At 45.4% G+C, this 18159-nt stretch overlaps 1 protein-coding gene across 1 annotated transcript in view; it reads right to left on the bottom strand.

Annotated features, from left to right (window-relative positions):
- Positions 1-18159, bottom strand: part of INPP5D (inositol polyphosphate-5-phosphatase, 145kDa) — a 141790-nt gene that overhangs the window by 62412 nt on the left and 61219 nt on the right. The window contains exon 5 of the mRNA XM_006866805.1: positions 4343-4483. Coding sequence (XP_006866867.1) covers positions 4343-4483 — 141 coding nt within the window. The remainder of the gene's footprint in view (positions 1-4342; positions 4484-18159) is intronic.

Below are 18159 nucleotides of genomic sequence, written 5' to 3'. Positions count from 1 at the left end.
CCCGACTCGATGGCACTTAACAACAACAACAACAATATTCTAGGTCATATTTTGGCTCTCATGGACTTGTTTTAATTTTCTTCAGCTTCAGTTTGAATTTGCATATCTAGGATAGTCTGAGCATAAAATGTTTACTCTGGAATGAATGCTGATTCTCCCCATATTTCTAACTGCTTTTATAATTTTGAGAAATTTGACTAGCTCCCTCAAAGATGTCTGTCTGAGGTTTTGGGTAAGGTCACAATGACCAAGGACACATTGAGGATGAACAGTCTTATTTTTCAGAAAGGATATGTCATCTGGATCTCTAGCTTTTGGGAACCTTCTAGAAGGTTAGTCAGAGCTGTGAGTCTGGGGAGGCACAGACAAAAAGAGTGGTGACCCCAGGCAAGTCTGGCCTCCGAGAGGCAGCTGAAAGGGACTTGGGCCCTCTCCTTAGTCTTTCTGGAGACTGCCTAGAGGAGAGATTGCCAGCCCATTTCCCATCTGTGAACTTGAACTCGGAACTTCAGACTAGAAACTCTGATGTTTTGTTGCTGTCTTCTTTATGTTTGCTCTTGTAAGCCTTGCTTCCTTTCCTTGTATTTTAGCAAAACATCCCTCATGTAGTGTTAAATAATTAAGTGAGAAAGAGCATTTTTTTCTTTCATTAAAATGCTTACTAAAATGATTTTTGCTTCCCTGTTAAGTGTAACCCAAAGCAAGAAACTAAAAAGCCTGTTGCTGTTCCCAATTGATTCTGACTCGTGCAGACCCCATGCGTTACAGAGCAGAACCGCTCCATAGGGTAATCTTTACTGGTGGTGCTGTAGGATAAGCACTGGGCTGCTAACTGCAAGGAAGGCAGTTCAAACCCACCAAGAGAAAAATGAGGCTGTCTGCTCCTGTAAAGATGCACAGCTTTGGAACCCCTATACAAGGACACTATGAGTCAGAATCGACTCATTGACAGTGGGTTAATATTAGCAGGAAGGAGCCCCGGTAGTGCAGTGCTTATGCACTAGGTTCTAGCTAAAAGTTCAGAATTTCAAACTCACTTAGTGGCTCCAAGAAAGAAAGATCTGGCAGTCAACTGCATGGCCCCCAACAACAACAAGCTTTACAGAAGGAGACTGCCAGACCTTTCTTCCGCGGCGCTGCTGGGTTTTAACCCGCTCACAGAGTTAAGGTTGTTAAGTGTAGTAGAGTGGGCTACAACTCATAGAGACCCTGTATAGGATGTCCAAGGAGTGGATGGTGAGTGTGACCTGCCAACCTTGTGGTTCAAACTGACCTTGTGGCCCAGTGCTGTATCCCACAGCACAGTAGTCTAACGAAAACAGCATCACCAATGGAATTATAACAAGTCAAAAAGCAAAGCTATGCTGTAGTGGGAAGGAGGACCTTATTCCCACTGGGTGCAATGGTAACTGGAGAAGCTGCTGTAAAGATGAGGTGACCAGAAGTCACAGAGAGTCCAGTTTAAAGGACTGGGGGCACAGGAATTGGGGAAGCCTTGTGGAAGGACTTACAGATCTATTCCTCCTTGGCCACGAAGCAACAACAACAACAACAAAAAAAAACCAGACACACAAGTGATGCAGAAGTATGAGCCTGCTACAAGACATCAGCAAATTGTGCATCTTACAAAGAACATGCTGTGTCTGTCTGCTTTCTATAGTTGCTGTATTTGTTGTTGTGTGCCATCGAGTCGGTTCTGACTCATTGCCACCTTGTATAGGGTTTCTGAGAGCGGCCGGTGGGTTTGAACTGCCGACCGGACAGTTACAGTCCAATGCTTATCGTACAGTGCCACACCAGAGCTTGTTTTCCCTTGGTAGTATATGATTTATAACAACTGCATCAAATGGAACACATTTCCTCCATGGAAACCTTTTTAAAAATGAAGGAAAGCATCTGGCCCAATTGGCAGAGAAGTTCATTCCTTGAAGCCTGATGGGCCAAGTTGGTAAATAATCTATTTGTCAAAGAAACTATTTGTTAAATTTACCAAATGTTCTGACTGGCTTTAAGAGCATTTAAAACAAAAGTACAGTTTGGTGACTGATAGGGAACGATTCTCTTCAGTGTAGTAAAAAGGCTGAGACTAATATAGCTTCAGATGAATGGACAAGGAATCTTGAAGCAACTATAGGAATAAACCTTGTGCCTTTGGAATGCTATTTTCCAACCATAATCTCAACCTTTCATATGGGATGGGATTGTTCTAGCTCTTTGGGGTATTATTTTCCAGATGTTCAAGGTTTGATATTGTTGTTGTTAAGTGCCGTAGAGTTGGTTCTGACCCATAGCAACCCTGTATAGGGCTTCCGAGGAGTGACTGATGAGCTTGAACTGCCAACCCTGCAATCCAGAGCATTAACCCACAGCGCCACACCAGGAAGATTCTTTTGCTAATTCTTCAGGGTAGTCCTGGTATGACTCTATAGGTTACACACTGCCTGCTAACCGCGAGGTCAGCAGTTCAAACACACTAGCTGCTCCTCAGAAACCCTATACAGGGTTGCTCTGAGTGGGAATCAACCTGAAGGCACTTAACAACTCTTCAGGAGAAATATCAGGTGCTATTGTGCCTTTTTAACAATTAAAATGGACCAAGACTTGACATTAATTTGAATGTTACTCAAAATGTAAAATCAAAAGGGCCTTAAAAAAAGCAGTCAGAATTTAGCCCTTCTGCGAGTTCAGCATTGAAAAACGGACGTGTTGGTGAACTGGCTGACATGAAAAAATTTGCCATCACTGGTGACTTGGGGCCATCACCACACAGGCAGGAGACAGACTGACTTCAATCCATTTCCCCTTGGTGCGCCGGAACCCAGGTGGCATAGTGGGTTAGACATTGGGCTGCTAACCACAAGGTTAGTGGTTCAAATCCACCAACCTCTCTGAGGAAGAAAGATGAGGCTTTCTGCACACACAAAGATTTATTGCCTTGGAAACCTTACACAGGGGTACCTTACACAAGTTACAATAACTTGGTGCTCTGACGTGCTTGTGGCCCCTAACTCATGGTGACCCCACATACAAACCCCCCACTCACAATGAAACACTGCCCGCATCTGTTCCATCCCATGATTTGTTGTGGATTGGACAGTTGTGATTCATTGGCTGATTTTCAGGCCTTTCTCCCTAAGCCACGCTAGTCTGATACTCCCATTGAAATAGTCAGCGTCACTGCAACGTGCAAGCCTCCATGGCTGGCAAGTGGTGGCTGGGAATTGAACCTGGGTCTCCCACATGGAAGGTGAGAATTCTATAGCTCAGCCACTGCTGCCTCATTGGTGGTGGTGGTTGTGTGCCGTGGAGAGGGTTTCTACTCAGAGCAACCCTGTGTATGGTTTCCTAGCAACCGTGTGTATGGTTTCCTAGCAACCCTGTATAGAGTTTCCTAGGCTGTAACTCTTTAGGAGAGCAAAAGGTTTCATCTTTCTCCTGCTGAGAGGCTGGTGGATTCAAACTGCCGTTCTTGTGGCTAGTAGTCCAACTCATACTCCACTCTACCACGAGGACTGCTTATTGTCTCTTTGTTGTTATTGTTGTTGTTAAGTGCCATCAAGTTGGTTCCGATGCATAGTGACCCTGTATACGGTTTCCAGGGAGCAGCTGGTGGGTTGGAACCACCATCCTTGTGGTTAGCAGTCCAGTGTTTGTCCTACAATGCCACACTAGCACTCCTTACTGCCTCATTGTTGTTGTTGCTGTTGTTAAGCGCTGTTGAGTTGGTTCCAACTCACAATGACCCCGTGTGGGGTTTCCGAGGTGTGACGGCTGGTGGGTTCGAACTGTAGTAGTCCGAGGCTGGAGTCCTGGTGTAGTGCTGTGGGTTAATGTGTTAGACTGCAGGTCAGTTTGAAACTCAGAGTCAGTGGTTCAAGCTTTATCAGCCACTCCTCAGAAAACCTATACAGAGTGTGAATCGGAATTGACAACAACAGTCCAGTGTTTATCCTATAGCAACACACCAGGACTGCCTCATTAGAGAATGGAAAAATCGCCAAAGGGCTGCTGGCTGCAGCAAGGAGGAAATGTTCACAGCTAAAGTCTCCAATGCCGCCCACTGGAGCCAGGGTGAAAGTCCTCACCCCCACTCCCTGCTCCCAATTAACTGGCGTCACATCAACTTTCATTAAAAACAACAACACTCAAGTTACAGTTCAAATACCACAAAATCAAAACCTCCAAACAGCCACAAGGACTTCTGAGCTCTGGCAACGGCCCAATTATTCTGAATGTGTGGGCATCTGGACAACCAGGAGGCCACACTAATGAGCAGGCATCCTGACCCTCCTCTCCCACCCACCCCCACCCCTGCCTGACCCCTACACAGAGCGGCCCTTACCCATAAAGCTCCTTGCACAGGAGGGTGGTCAGTTTCTTCAGGTTCGGGAGGTTGCTTGAGCCCGTTTTCACAAACTCACAGTCCAGGGTGAGCTGCGTGCTTAAATATTCCTGAATGGCTTTCAGATGCTCTTCCGGAAGCCTGGAAAAAAACAACAAAACAGGCTTAAAGAGAAAAATACAAAAGAATGATGGTCCAGAAAAGGAGCGAGGGAGCCAAACATACAACAGGAATGGTCACCAGTATCGCCCACTCAGCCCACGATACAATGTTTTTTTCAAAACGTGCTTGAAAAAATGGAAAAATAAAAACAAATCAAGGACTTTTTCCACAAACTTTTGAAGCCCGCTTATTCATATTTGCTTCAACATCATTTGGAATAAGATCATAGAATACAGACAAATCATGTCGGTAAGACAAAACAAAACAAAAATTCTAGAATCCTCAATAAATGTGTTTTGAAAGAAACCGAACTGAAATACAAAAGCAACAGCAGCTATGATAGAAACGCGTAACCCTTTCATGGCAGAACTATTGAGTACAAGTATGTGGGACACATAGGTCCCAAGGGGACTCTGGTGGTAGGAATGGTGGGGTGAGACCCATTTCTTCAGATTCATGCAGTTACACAAGTCTCCACCAGGTGGCAGCATGTGCTACAACCAGGATAGCAGCTTCCCAAGGCCCACGGAGCCCAAGAGGCTGAAAATGTTGGTGGCTGATAGATGTCCCATGGGTCACTAAAGGGATAACCTGTCCCCTTTAGACACAAACACTAACAGGAACTAGAGCCTTTGACACAACAAATCTTTCTCAGCGTCTCCGTACACCATCTTTCAGGGAATACTGGCATACCTGTGGGTTCATGGATCTGACCATGAAGCAAGGAAGAGGCGCCTTGGACTGGCTCACAAAGCCAGCTCTGTCTGTCTGCCCACCCCAATGGGTGGTACCAGAGGAAGTGATGCAGCCTGGGTGCCAGGAGGTATTCATTCTCTAAACCAGAGACAACGGTAGTAGGTGCTATCTTGTAAATTTTGACTTCTGGAGAGCCCATGGGTTACAGAGTAGCGTTGCTCCATAGGGTTTTCAAGGCTTTTCAGAAGCAGATGGTCAGGCCTGTCTTCCGGGGTGCATGGGGGGAATTCAGCTAGAAAACCACCCAGGGGCCGGGTTCCTAGTTATCTACTCACAGGCAGGCCCTGAGGGCTGGAAGGATGATCTTGACTGTTGATGAGTGTCATCAAGTCAGTTCCAACTCACAGCGACCCTGGGAGAGTGGCTAGTGGATTGAACCACTGACCTTGGAGGTCCAGTGCTTATCTAAACCAAAACCCAACCCACTGTCACTGAAGCGATTCTGCCTCATAGCGCTCCCTACAGGACAGAGTAGAACTGCCCCTTTGGGTTTCCAAGTCTGTAAGCCTTGAGGGTAGCAGACAGCCTTATGTTTCTCCACAGAGCGGCTGGTGGGTTGGAAATGCCAACCTTTTGGTTCACAGCCCAAGTCACTGAGCTGCCAAGGCTCTTTATGATCTAGTCTGATGCTATTGTTGGTTCTGACTCATAGTGACACTGTATAGGGTTTCTGAAGAGCAGCTGGTGGGTTTGAACCCACAACTTTGCAGTGAGCCGTCCAACACTTATCCGACAGCACCAGGACTCCATGATCTAGCTTAGAGATGGCAAATGGCTTCAGCTCACATGCCAACTCCAAGTTCACAAGGTCCCTGAGTGGTACAAATAGTTTGTGTATTCTGGAACACTTAATTGTGCTCATGAGGAATCTGTACCTGGACCAAGAGGCAGTTGTTCGAAGAGAACATGGGAACACTGAATGGTTTAAAATTAAGAAAGTTGTACGACAAGGTTGTATTCTTTCACCATACTTAGTCAACCTGTATGCTGAGCACATAATCCAAGAAGCTGGATTCTATGAAAAAAACGTGGCATCAGAATTGGAGGAAGACTCATTAACAACCTGCGATATGCAGATGATACAACCTTGCTTGCTGAAAGTGAAGAGGACTTAAAATATTTACCGATGAAGATCATTGACCACAGCCTTCGCTATGGATTAAATCTCAATGTAAAGAAAACAAATATCCTCACCACTGAACCAATAAACACCATTCTTATCAACGGAGAAAAGATTGAAGTTGTCAAGGACTTCATTCTTCTTGGATCAACTATCAACACTCAAAGAAGCAAAGGACGCATTGCATTAGGCAAATCTGCTGCGCAAGACCTTTTGAAAGTGTTGAAGAGCAAAGATGTCAGCTTGAGGACTAAGGTGCGCCTGACCCAAGCCATGGTATTTTCAATAACCTCATATGCATGCGAAAGGTGGACAGTGAATAAAGAAGACTGTAGAAGAATTGATGCTTTTGAGCTATGGTGTTGGAGGAGAATATTGAAAGTGCCATGGGCTGCCAAAGGAACCAATATATCCGTGTTGGAAGAAGTGCAACCAGAGTGCTCCTTGGAGGCCAAGTTGGCCAAACTTCATCTCTCATACTTCGGAAATATTGTCAGGAGGGACCAGTCACTGGAGACGGATATCATGTTTGGTAGGATGGAGGGTCAGAGAAAAAGAGGAAGACCCCCAATGAGATGGATTGGCCAAGTGGCAGCATCGATGAACTCACGCGTGGCAACAGTAGTGAAGTTGGCCCAGGATTGGGCAGTGTTTCATTCTGCTGTGCATAAGGTCGCTATGGGTCGGTACCGACTCAATGGCACCTAACAATGACAACAACAACTAACCTAAGGGTTGGTGACCCAAATCCACCCAGGGGCACCATGGAAGAAAGGCCTGTCGGTGAGATTACAGCCAAGAAAACCCTATGGAGAAATTGTACTCTGTGACACATAGGGTCACCATGGTCCCAACTGGGTTTGGTGTTTTGGTTGGCTATCTGGAGGGTTGTGTTGGCTCTGAGTCATCCTAGCCCTATGAGGGTGCCTGCAAGGTTAGTGATGTTGCTGTTGTAAGGAGTCATTTGGTGACACAAATGGTTAAGCGTTCAACTACTAACCGAAAGGTTGGTGGTTTGAATCCACTGAGAGGCCTGGTGAATTACTTCCAAAAGACCACAGCCTTTGAAAACCCTAGGGAGCATAGTTGTGTTGTTGTTAAGTGCTGCTGAGTCGGTTCAGAACCATAGTGACCCTGTATAGGGTTTCCGAGGAGCAGCTGGTGAGCTTGAACCGCCGACCTTGAAGTTCAAGCGGCTGGCACATTAACCCACAGTGCCACACCAGGCCTAGTTCTACCTAAAGCACATGGGGTCACCATGAGTCTGAATCAACTTGATGGCAACTGGTTTGGTGGCGCAGTAAAAGAGCGCTCACCATTTCTACATTCTCTGCTTGTTCAGCAGCATTAATTACACTCATCACACTGTTCAACTGCCAGCATTCAAATTGTATTTCTTCTGTTGGATCCTGGAAAGTACAAAAACCTGTTGCTCTGAAAATGGAAAACACCAGATTTGCTGGTTTGCCTTGTTTCCACTGGGAAGGGAAATCAGCAATGACTTGCATTCACTGATTGGGAATCACAGGGTCGGCAGTTCCAACTTCCCAGCTGCTCTTCGGAAACCCCATATACAATCAGGGTTGCTATGAGCAAGAACCAACTCAATGGCACTTAACAACAACAACAACAATAGGTTTTTCCCAGGTTTTGACATCATAAAGCATCCAGTTTCTTTTTGTCTGTTTACTAAAAATGCCAAACTCCCTCCTATGGTATCAAAATATTTCTTTTAATGGTTGTAGTGATTATATGTCAGAGGGATCTTGACTGAAAGCAGAGAATATCAGAATGATGTTTATTTATACTTTATTGACTACACAAAGGCTTTCGACTGTGTGGACCATGACAAGCTATGGACAATATAGTGAAGAATGAGTATTCCAGAACACTTCATTGTGCTCATGAGGAACCGGTACGTAGACCAAGAAACAGTCATTCAAACAAAACAGGAAGATACCGAATGGTTTAAAATCAGGAAAGCCGTGTGCCAGGGTTGTTGTATTCTTCCACCATACTTATTCAATCTTTAAGGACCTCTGGTACTGTCGTGGATTGCTAACTGGGCCGCTAACTACTAGGTCAATAATTCGAATCTACTATTTACTCCATGAGATAAAGAGGAGGCTTTCTGCTCCCGTAAAGACTTACAGCCTTAGAAACCCTGTACAGGGTCAGTAATGACTCAGAACCCACTCGGACATGCAACCACCACCACCATCATCACTGTATGCTGAGCACATAATCCGCGAAGCTGGGTTCTATGAAGAAAAATGTGGCATCAGGATTGGAGGAAGACTCATTAACAACCTGCAATATGCAGATGATACAACCTTGCTTGCTGCAAGTGAAGAGGACTTAAAACATTTACTGATGAAGATCAAAGAGCTCAGCCTTCGGTATGGATTGCATCTCAATGTCAAGAAAACAAAAGTCCTCACCCCTGGACCAATAATTGACATCATGATAAATGGAGAAAAGACTGAAGTTGTCAAAGACTTCATTTTACTTGGACCCACTATCAACACTCATGGAAGCAGTAGTCAAGAAATTAAACAACACACTTCATTTGGCCAATCTATGCACAAGACCTCTGTAAAATGTTGAAGAGCAAAGAGGTCAGTTTGAGGACTAAGGTGCATCTGATAGTCTTCTCACATGCATACACATGTTGAACAACGAAAAAGGAAGACCATAGAAGAATTGATGCATTGAAATGATTGGTGTTGGAGAAGAATATTAAAAGCACCATGGACTGCCAGAGGAAGAAACAAATCTGTGTTGGAAGAAATACAGCCAGAATGCTCCTTAGAAGCCAGGAGGGCAAGACTTTGTCTCTCATACTTCAGACATGTTGTCAGGAGGGACCATCTCTGGAGAAGGACATCACATCATGCTAGGTAAAGTGGAGGGTCAGCGAGAAAGAGGAAGATCCCCAACAAGATGGAATGGCACACGGCAGCATCGGTGGGCTCAAGGATAAGAACAATTGTGAGGATGGCCGAGGACCGGACAGTGCTTCCTTCTGTTGTGAATGGTAGGGTCGTTATGAGTCAGAACCGACTCAATGGTACACAACCACCGCCACCAATGACAATATGTTGTCAGGAGGGACCGGTGCCTGGAGAAGGACATCATGCTTGGTAAAGAAGGAGATCCCCCTCCATTGAGATGGACTGACCCAGTGACATCAGCGGTGGGCTCAAGCAGAACAACAGTTGTGAGGAGCAGGCGGTGCTTTGTTCACTGTGAAAGAGTCATTGTGAGTCCCTGGGTGATACTTATTACACTCAGCTTGGAACGGAAAGGTTGGAGGTTCAAGTCTACCCAGCACCTTGGAAAAAGGACCTGGTGATCTACCTCTGAAAACTCAGCCATTGAAAACCCTCTGGAGCACAGCTCTACTCTGAGCAACACACAGTTGGAGCCAATTTCACGGAAAGGGGTTTAATGGGCTGCCAACTTGGCACTGTGAATGTTACAGGAAACTAGATTTTTAAAAATGTTTGTTGTGGAAAATGATCCACTCAAAGATGTAAACGGCATTTGTCATAGAATGTTGGTTTTTTTATTGAGCAGTCTTGTAATAATTAACTACTAATTAGCAGTTTGAAACTACCAGCTGTTCCGCGGAAGAAAGATGAGGCTTTCTGCTCCTGGAAAGACTGACAGCCTTGGAAACCCTACACAGGATGGCTAGGGGTCAGATCCAACTCCAAGACACATCACCACCACCAGCTACAGCTAATTAAAGTGGATAAGACTCTGTTGTTATTGCTGTTGTTAAGGTGGCTTCGACCCATAGCAACCATGTATAGGGTTTCCGAGGCTGTAAATCTTTACAGGAGCAGAAAGCCTCCTCTTTCTCCTATGAGACGGCTGGCAGTTTCGAACTGCTGACCTTGAGGTTATCAGCCCGATTCGTAACCACTACGCTACCAGACTCTACAGGTTGTCTTATCACCAGGGATAATATAAAAACAGTCCTCCTTATGAAAGAAAAGTTACTTTATAAGCAAACTGGATGAACTTTAAAATAGAATCTTTGTTCTGAGACTTAGGGACCAAAGCCGCCTCTTTCTGAGAAGTCTGCAGCTCTGTGCTCCCAGAGCCCCCGTCTGCCTGGAGCCCCCACCTGCCCGTGGTTGATGGAAGGCACGGCTTTCTCCTGGTCCCGCCCCACTGCTGCCCTGAGGCTGGGTGATCACATAGCCTTAGTGGGCGAGACTGTTGGGGAGACAAACCTATCTTATTATCTATCTCTGCCCTCACAGAGAAGCCCTGAGGTTATGGTGGATAGCTGCTAACCTGAAGGTCAGGGGTTAGAATTCATCCCTGGCTCCTGGAAAGTAAGGTGTAGCAGTCTGCTTCCGTAAAGATTAAAATCCTGCCCTGAAGCATCAGGTAAATATGTGAACCAACTAGACCACAGTGGCTTTAACAAACAGAATTTTATTTTCTCAGTTTGTTGTTGTTAAGTGCCATTGAGTCGGTTCCAACTCATAGCAACCCTGTATAGGGTTTGGAGCAGTGGTTCAAACTGGCCTTGTGGTCCATCCAGTGCGTTATTCTACAGTGCCATACCAGGACCCCTCACAGTTTAGGGGCTAGAAGTTCGAATTCCAAGGAAGGCTCTGTCAGTCCTGGGAGAAGGTCCCTGAGTCTCTTCAGCATCTGCTTCCAGGTTCCTAGACCTCCCTGTGGCTTGTCCTCTACCTTCCTTCATCTCAACTTTCTTACCTGGCTGTTTGCAGCATCTCCTGCCTTATTAACACAACGAAGAAAGCCCTTCTCAATTGGGGATTACTCACACAGGTATAACCCAAATGTATTGGACTGCAAGGTTGGTTTGCACCACAAGGTTGTTGTTAGGTGCCATCAAGTCACAGTGAGCCTATGTACAACCGAAGGACACAGCCCAGTCCTGTGCCAGCCTCAAAACTGCTGCTACACTTAAGCACAGTGTTGCTACCACTGTGCCAATCCATCTTGTTGGGGGTCTCCCTCTTTTTCTGTCCCTCCACTTTACTAAGCATGATTCAAGCTCACCAGCTGCTCCTTGGAAACCCTATACAGGGTCACTATGAATCAGAACCAATTCGACAGCATTTAACAAGAATGGTAACAACTGGATGGAGTCATGGTGTGGTGCTGTAGGATAAACACTGGACTGCTAATGGCAGGACCAGTGGTTCAAACCCACCACCTGCTCCTTGGAAACCCTATACAGGAGCACTATGAGTCAGACCAACTCAATGGCACTTAACAAGATCAACAGTAAGCACTGGACTAGAATCACAAGGTTGATGGTTTGAGTCCACAGCTGCTCCTCAGGACAGAGATGAGACTTTCTGCTCTCATAAAGATTTACAGCCTCAGATACCTGATAAAGAGTCGCTATGAGTCAGAACCGACTTCACAGTACACTCCACTGAGTTCCATTGCAACCGTGACGCCATTGGCCAGAGTCGAACTGCCCCGTAGGATTTCTAAGACTGGAATCTTTGTGGAAGCAAACTGCCGCATCTTTCTCCTGGTGAGCAGCTGGTGGGCACTTCATCACCAGGGCGTCTTATGTTGTTGTTGTTAGGTGCCATCGAGTCGATACCGACTCATAGCGACTCCATGTACAACAGAATGAAACACTGCCCGATCCTGGGTCAAACTCACAATTGTTGCTATGCTCGAACCCATCACTGCTGCCACTTGGCCAGTCCATCTCGCTGGGGGTCTTCCTCTTTTTCTCTGACCCTCCACCTTACCAAACACTATATCCTTCTCCAGCGACTGATCCCTCCTGACAATATGTCCAAAGTATGAGAGACGAAGTTTAGCCAACTTGGCCTCTAAGGAGCACTCTGGCTACACTTCTTCCAAAACGGATCTATTGGTTCTTTTGGCAGTCCATGGCACTTTCAGTATTCTCTTCCAACACCATAACTCAAATGTATCAATTGGTCTTCCTTATTCACTGTCCAACTTTTGCATGCATATGAGGTTATTGAAAATACCATGGCTTGGGTTAGGCGCACCTTAGTCCTCAAACTGCCATCTTTGCTTCTGAGCACTTTAAAGAGGTCTTGTGCAGATTTGTCCAATGCAATACATCATTTGATTTCTTGACTGCTGCTTCCATGAGTGCTGATGGTTGATCCAAGCAAACTGAAGTCATTTTTCCATTGATACAGATGTTGTTTACTGGTCCAGTGGTGAGGATTTTTTATCTTCACCAGTAAGTATTTTAAGTATGGGGGTTAGGATTTATTGCACATATTCTGGAGGGACAATTTAATCCATAATAAGGTCTGATGAGATGTGGGGGGCAGGGAGGAATAAGCAGATGGAGGGTCACCCTTGTCTGCTTTCTGAAGGACTTCTCTGTGTTTAACATCCAAACCAGCAGAGAAATGGAAAGCTGGGTGGTGTCCCCTAAAAATGTACATTAGCATCCTCACCCCCGTACATGTGAACAGGACCAGGATCGGAGACAGGGGTTTTCTTTGTAGATGTTCTCAGTTAACAACATCATACTGAAGAAGGGTAATAATCCTAATTGCTCCTGAGTGATGTTTTACAAAAGAGAAGGCCAGGCATGGAAGCAGAGCCTTGCACGGGGGAAGGGAAGACAGACACCAAGTGAGAAGAGAGCTGGACAATGGCAGGGACTACCAGCAGCCATCAGAAGCAAGGAGAGCCACACGGGAAGTCCTCAGAATTAATGTGGCCAATGCCCAGTCTCTGGAGCTGTAAGAAGATACATTTCTGGTCTTGAAAGCTACCTACTTTGTGTTTTTTGCTACGACAGCCACACCCTGTGTGATGAGATTTTCTGCTCCTGCAAAGATTTCCAACCTTGGGAAACCCATTGAGACAGAATTGACTCAATGACATTTAACAGCAAAAGGAGACTAAGACAGCAAGATGATGAAATGATGGCTCCTGGTGGTGTGTTTCAGTAAGCACTTGCTTATTGTTCAGACTTACTATTTGCTCCTCAGAAACAAGGTGGCTATGAGTCAGAACCAACTCCAGGGCACTGAATAACAAAAACAAATTGCACACACTTACTGGGACAGTATATATGACACTGTATGAACATTTTGGAAACCCTGGATATTTAGCTATTCGATAACTAGCACAAATAATCTAAGGAAGAACATTGTTTACGGAGAACATAATCCAGTGAGTCTCAAGGATATGCCAAACTAGAAACAAGAAAACCAGGTATCTTAGCAAAAGGGGTGCCTTTAGGTGTTGTTGCTGGTTCTAATTCATAGTGGATGGTGGGTTTGAAACACTGACCATGTGGTTAGAAGTCCAGTGCTTATCCTACAGCAGGGTACCAAGGCTCTGGCTTCACCTGTACCCTTCAGTAATGCCCATTTGCATTTGCATTTGGTTGTTATTAAGCGCTGTTGAGTTGGTTCCAACTTATAGTGACCCTGCATAGGGTTTCCAAGGAGCGGCTGATGAGCTTGAACTCCGACTTTGTGGAGCAAACCAACTTTACAGTCCAGTGCATTCACACACAGCACCAGTAGGAGACCATTAAGAATTGGGGCGAGGAGGGCTTTTCCACAGAGAAATAGCAAATATATGCTTCTTGTGGCTTTCTTTTTAATTCTCGGTCATGAAAATGATTTTGCACTAGTTTTTCAATTTAGTCCACACATGTCTAGTCAGCTCTAAGCTGGACATTTTGCTAGGAACTGGGGTTATACATGTACCTCTGGGAGCGTCCAACCTGCTAAAGCTGACCCCACTGCCCTCTGTAAAATGACCCAGAGACCTCTGATTTGCAAGACCACACTGCCCTTCTCAGGACGTGCCCATTGTCATACACTGAATTGTGTCCCCTTAAAATATAAGGCAGAGTCCTGTAGTGTGCAGTTTGAACTGCAAGGTCGGTGGTTCAAATCCACCAGCTGCTCCTTGGAAACCCTATACAGGGTTGCTATAAGTCAGAACCAACTCAATGGCACTTACAACAACAGCAAAATAAGGAGTCCTGCTGTGGCTTTGCAGGATAGTGCATTGGACCCAAAGGTTGCTTTGAACCAAAGAGTTGGCAGTTCAAACTCACCAGCTGCTCCTCGGAAATTCTGTATAGAGTGGCCTTGAGTTGGAAACAACTTGACGGTACTTAACAACAACAACAAAATAAGTGTTGTAAATCCAATTGCCTATATTGGTGGTTGGAGTCCTGGTGGGGCACTGTAGGATCAGAGCAAGACTACAAGGTTGGTTTGAACTACAAGTTCGGTGGTTCAAACTCACCAGTCACTCCTTGGAAACCCTATACAGAGTCGCTATGAGTCAGAATTTACTCAGCGGCATTTAAAACAACCACAACATACTGGTGGTTATTGTCCCATTTGGGAGTGGGCTTTCTTTGGTAGGTTTAGTATAGAGTATGTCATGAGCTCATCTCTTGTGACATAAAAGAGGAAAATAAGCAAGCAAGCAGAAATGGGGGAAGGTAGAGGCTTTGCCACATGAAAATCACCGATGAGTCATGAACCGAAGCTGAAAAGGACACGGACCTTCCCCCAGAACCCTCCCCTGAATTTAGACTTCTAGCTTAGTTCTGCTGGGGTGTAATAGGATCAACACTGAACTGCTAAGTATAAGCTGGTTGTTCAAACCCACCAGCTGCTCCCGGGGAACTTTATACAGGGTCGCTACGAGTCAGAACTGACTTGACGGCGCTCAACAACGACAAACTTTCTTTCTTCTGAGTGCCTGGGTGAACTTGAACTTCCAAACTTTCACAATGGCCACTGTTGTTGGGCCATCGAGTTGGTGCCGACTCATAGCGACTCTATGTACAATAGAACGAAACACTGCCCAATCCTGGGCCAACCTCACAATTGTTGCCATGCTTGAGCTCACTGATGCTGCCACTTTGCCAATCCATCTTGCTGGGGGTCTTCCTCTTTTTCTCTGACCCTCCACCTTACCAAACATGACATCCTTCTCCAGCCACTGGTCCCTCCCGACAATGTGTCCAAAGTATGAGAGACGAAGTTTGGGATCTTGGCCTCCAAGGAGCACTCTGGCTGCACTTCTTCCAACACAGATCTGTTGGTTCTTTTGGCAGCCCGTGGTACTTTCAATATTCTCCTCCAACACCATAACTCAAAGGCATCAATTCTTCTACGGTCTTCCTTATTCACTGTCCAGCTCTCACATGCATATGAGGTTATTGAAAATACCGTGGCTTGGGTCAGGCGCACCTTAGTCCTCAAGCTGACATCTTTGCTCTTCAACACTTTAAAAAGCTCTTGTGCAGCAGATTTGCCTAATGCAATATGTCGTTTGATTTCTTGACTGCTGCTTCCATGAGTGTTGATAGTTGATCCAAGAAGAATGAAGTCCTTGACAACTTCAATCTTTTCTCCATTGGTAAGAATGCTGTTTATTGGTCCAATGGTGAGGATTTTTGTTTTCTTTACATTGAGATGTAATCCATACTGAAGGCTGTGCTCTTTGATCTTCATCAGGAAATACTTTAGGTCTCCTTCACTTTCAGCAAGCAAGGTTGTATCAACTGCATATCACAGGTTGTTAATGAGTCTTCCTCCAATCCTGATGCCACGTTTTTCTTCATATAACCCTGCTTCTTGGATTATTTACTCAGCATACAGGTTGAATAAGTATGGTGAAAGAATACAACCCTGTCGCACACCTTTCTTAATTTTAAACCATTCAGTGTTCCCATGTTCTCTTTGAACAATTGTCTCTTGATCCAGGTACAGATTCCTCAGGAGCACAATTAAGTGTTCTGGAATACTCATACTTCACAATGTTGTCCATAGCTTGTCATGATCCACACAATTGAAAGCCTTTGCGTAGTCAACAAAGCACAGGTAAACATCTTTCTGATATTCTCTGCTTTCAGCCAAGATCGATTTTGGATGTGTTGTGAGAAGGGAACAGTCCCTGGAGAAGGACATCGTGTGTGGTAAAGTGGAGGGTCCATAAGAAAGAGGAAGACCCTCAGCGAGCTGGATGGACACAGTGACCACAGCACGGGCTCAAGCACAAGGATTGTGAGGAGGACGCAGGACCGGGCAGTGTTTTGTTCTGTTGTATGTGGGGTCGATATCAATCCGAACTGACTTGGCGGTGCCTAACAACAACAGCACTGTACTAGGCAGGTGGGAGAACGCAATCAATGAGCACGTGAGGGTCTCTGAGTGGTAACTAGCACTAGTTAGTACTCGCCATGAGTGGAGAGCAACTTGGGTCTATAGAGCAGTTTCTAATCATAAAAGCCACTTTGCCACCACAAGAGAAAAACGGATATTCTTATACAAAGATCTAAACCTCGTTAGTGTGAAAGTATCCTAAATGAGATTGGAGCTCGAGTTTTTCACACAGATGATGGACAAGGGGTTCGTAATATAAAGAGATCAGAAAGTTTCATCCAGAAGCTTCCAGATCCTGATGAACACATGGGCAAACACAAACAATCTGACAAACCAAATACCAAACCCATTTCTGTTCAGTGAGTTCCAACTCACAGAGACCCTATATTGTTGGTAAGTACCGTGGAGTTGGTTCCAACTCACAGCGACACTGTACAGGGTTTCCAAGGCTGCAAATCTTTACGGGAGCAGAAAGCCTCATCTTTCTCCTGTGGAACAGCTGGTAGTTTCGAACTGCCAACCTTGAGGTTAACAGCCCGATTCGTAACCACTACGCTACCAGAGCTCCTTAGGACAGAGTAAAATCGCTCCAGGGAGTTTTGAGGTGGTACAGAAATCTTTACAGAAGCGAACTGCTTCATCTTTCTTCCATGGTGGGTTTGAACCACCAACCTTTCAGTTAGTAGTCCAAAGCTTGGCCCACTGTGCCACCAGGACTCCTTAAACAATCTGAAGAGAAGATAATATCATTTTGACCAAGACAACACACAGCAAGTATTCAACCTCACCAGTCCTCAAACAGAAGTCCCTGGTGGTACAAATGGGTTAGCAATTGGGTGCTAACTGAAAGGCTGGTGACTCAGATAGACCCAGTGGTACCTCAGAAGAAGGTCCTGCCAACATACATCTGAAAAATCCACTGAAAAACACTCAGTGCTGTTGAATTGACTCCTACTGAACGAGCAGAGTAGAACTGCTTCGTAGGGTTTCAGAGACGATAAAGCTTTACAGCCTCATCTATCTTTCAAGGAGCAGTTGGTGGATTTGAACCACTGATTCAGTGGTTAGCAGTCCAATGCTAACTCACTGTGCCACCAGGGCTCCTCTGAAAAACCAGCTACTGAGAACTCTGTGGAGCAGTTACATTCTGTCACACACTGGGAACCTTGAGCTAATCTACTTATGAAAAATCATCCACTGAGAACCCTGTGGGCACAGTTCTACTCTGACACACATGGGGACACCATGAGTGGAATCTACTTATGAAAAATCATCCACTGAGAACCCTGTGGGCACAGTTCTACTCTGACACACACACGGGGCACCATGAGTGGGATCTACTTATGAAAAATCATCCACTGAGAATCCTGTGGGCACAGTTCTATTCTGACACACAGGGCACCATGAGTGGAATCTACTTATAAAAACTCATCCACTGAGAACCCTGTGGGCACAGTTCTACTCTGACACACATGGGGCACCATGAGTGGAATCTACTTATGAAAAATCATCCACTGAGAATCCTGTGGGCACAGTTCTACTCTGACACACGGGGCACCATGCGTTCAATCTACTTATGAAAAATCATCCACTGAGAACCCTGTGGGCACAGTTCTACTCTGACACAC

The sequence above is a fragment of the Chrysochloris asiatica genome, unplaced genomic scaffold (genome assembly GCF_000296735.1).
Source record: "Chrysochloris asiatica unplaced genomic scaffold, ChrAsi1.0 scaffold00096, whole genome shotgun sequence".
NCBI classification, from domain to species: Eukaryota; Metazoa; Chordata; class Mammalia; order Afrosoricida; family Chrysochloridae; genus Chrysochloris; species Chrysochloris asiatica.
Note: the sequence above shows the minus strand (reverse complement) of the source record. Positions and strands in the feature narration are given on the sequence as shown.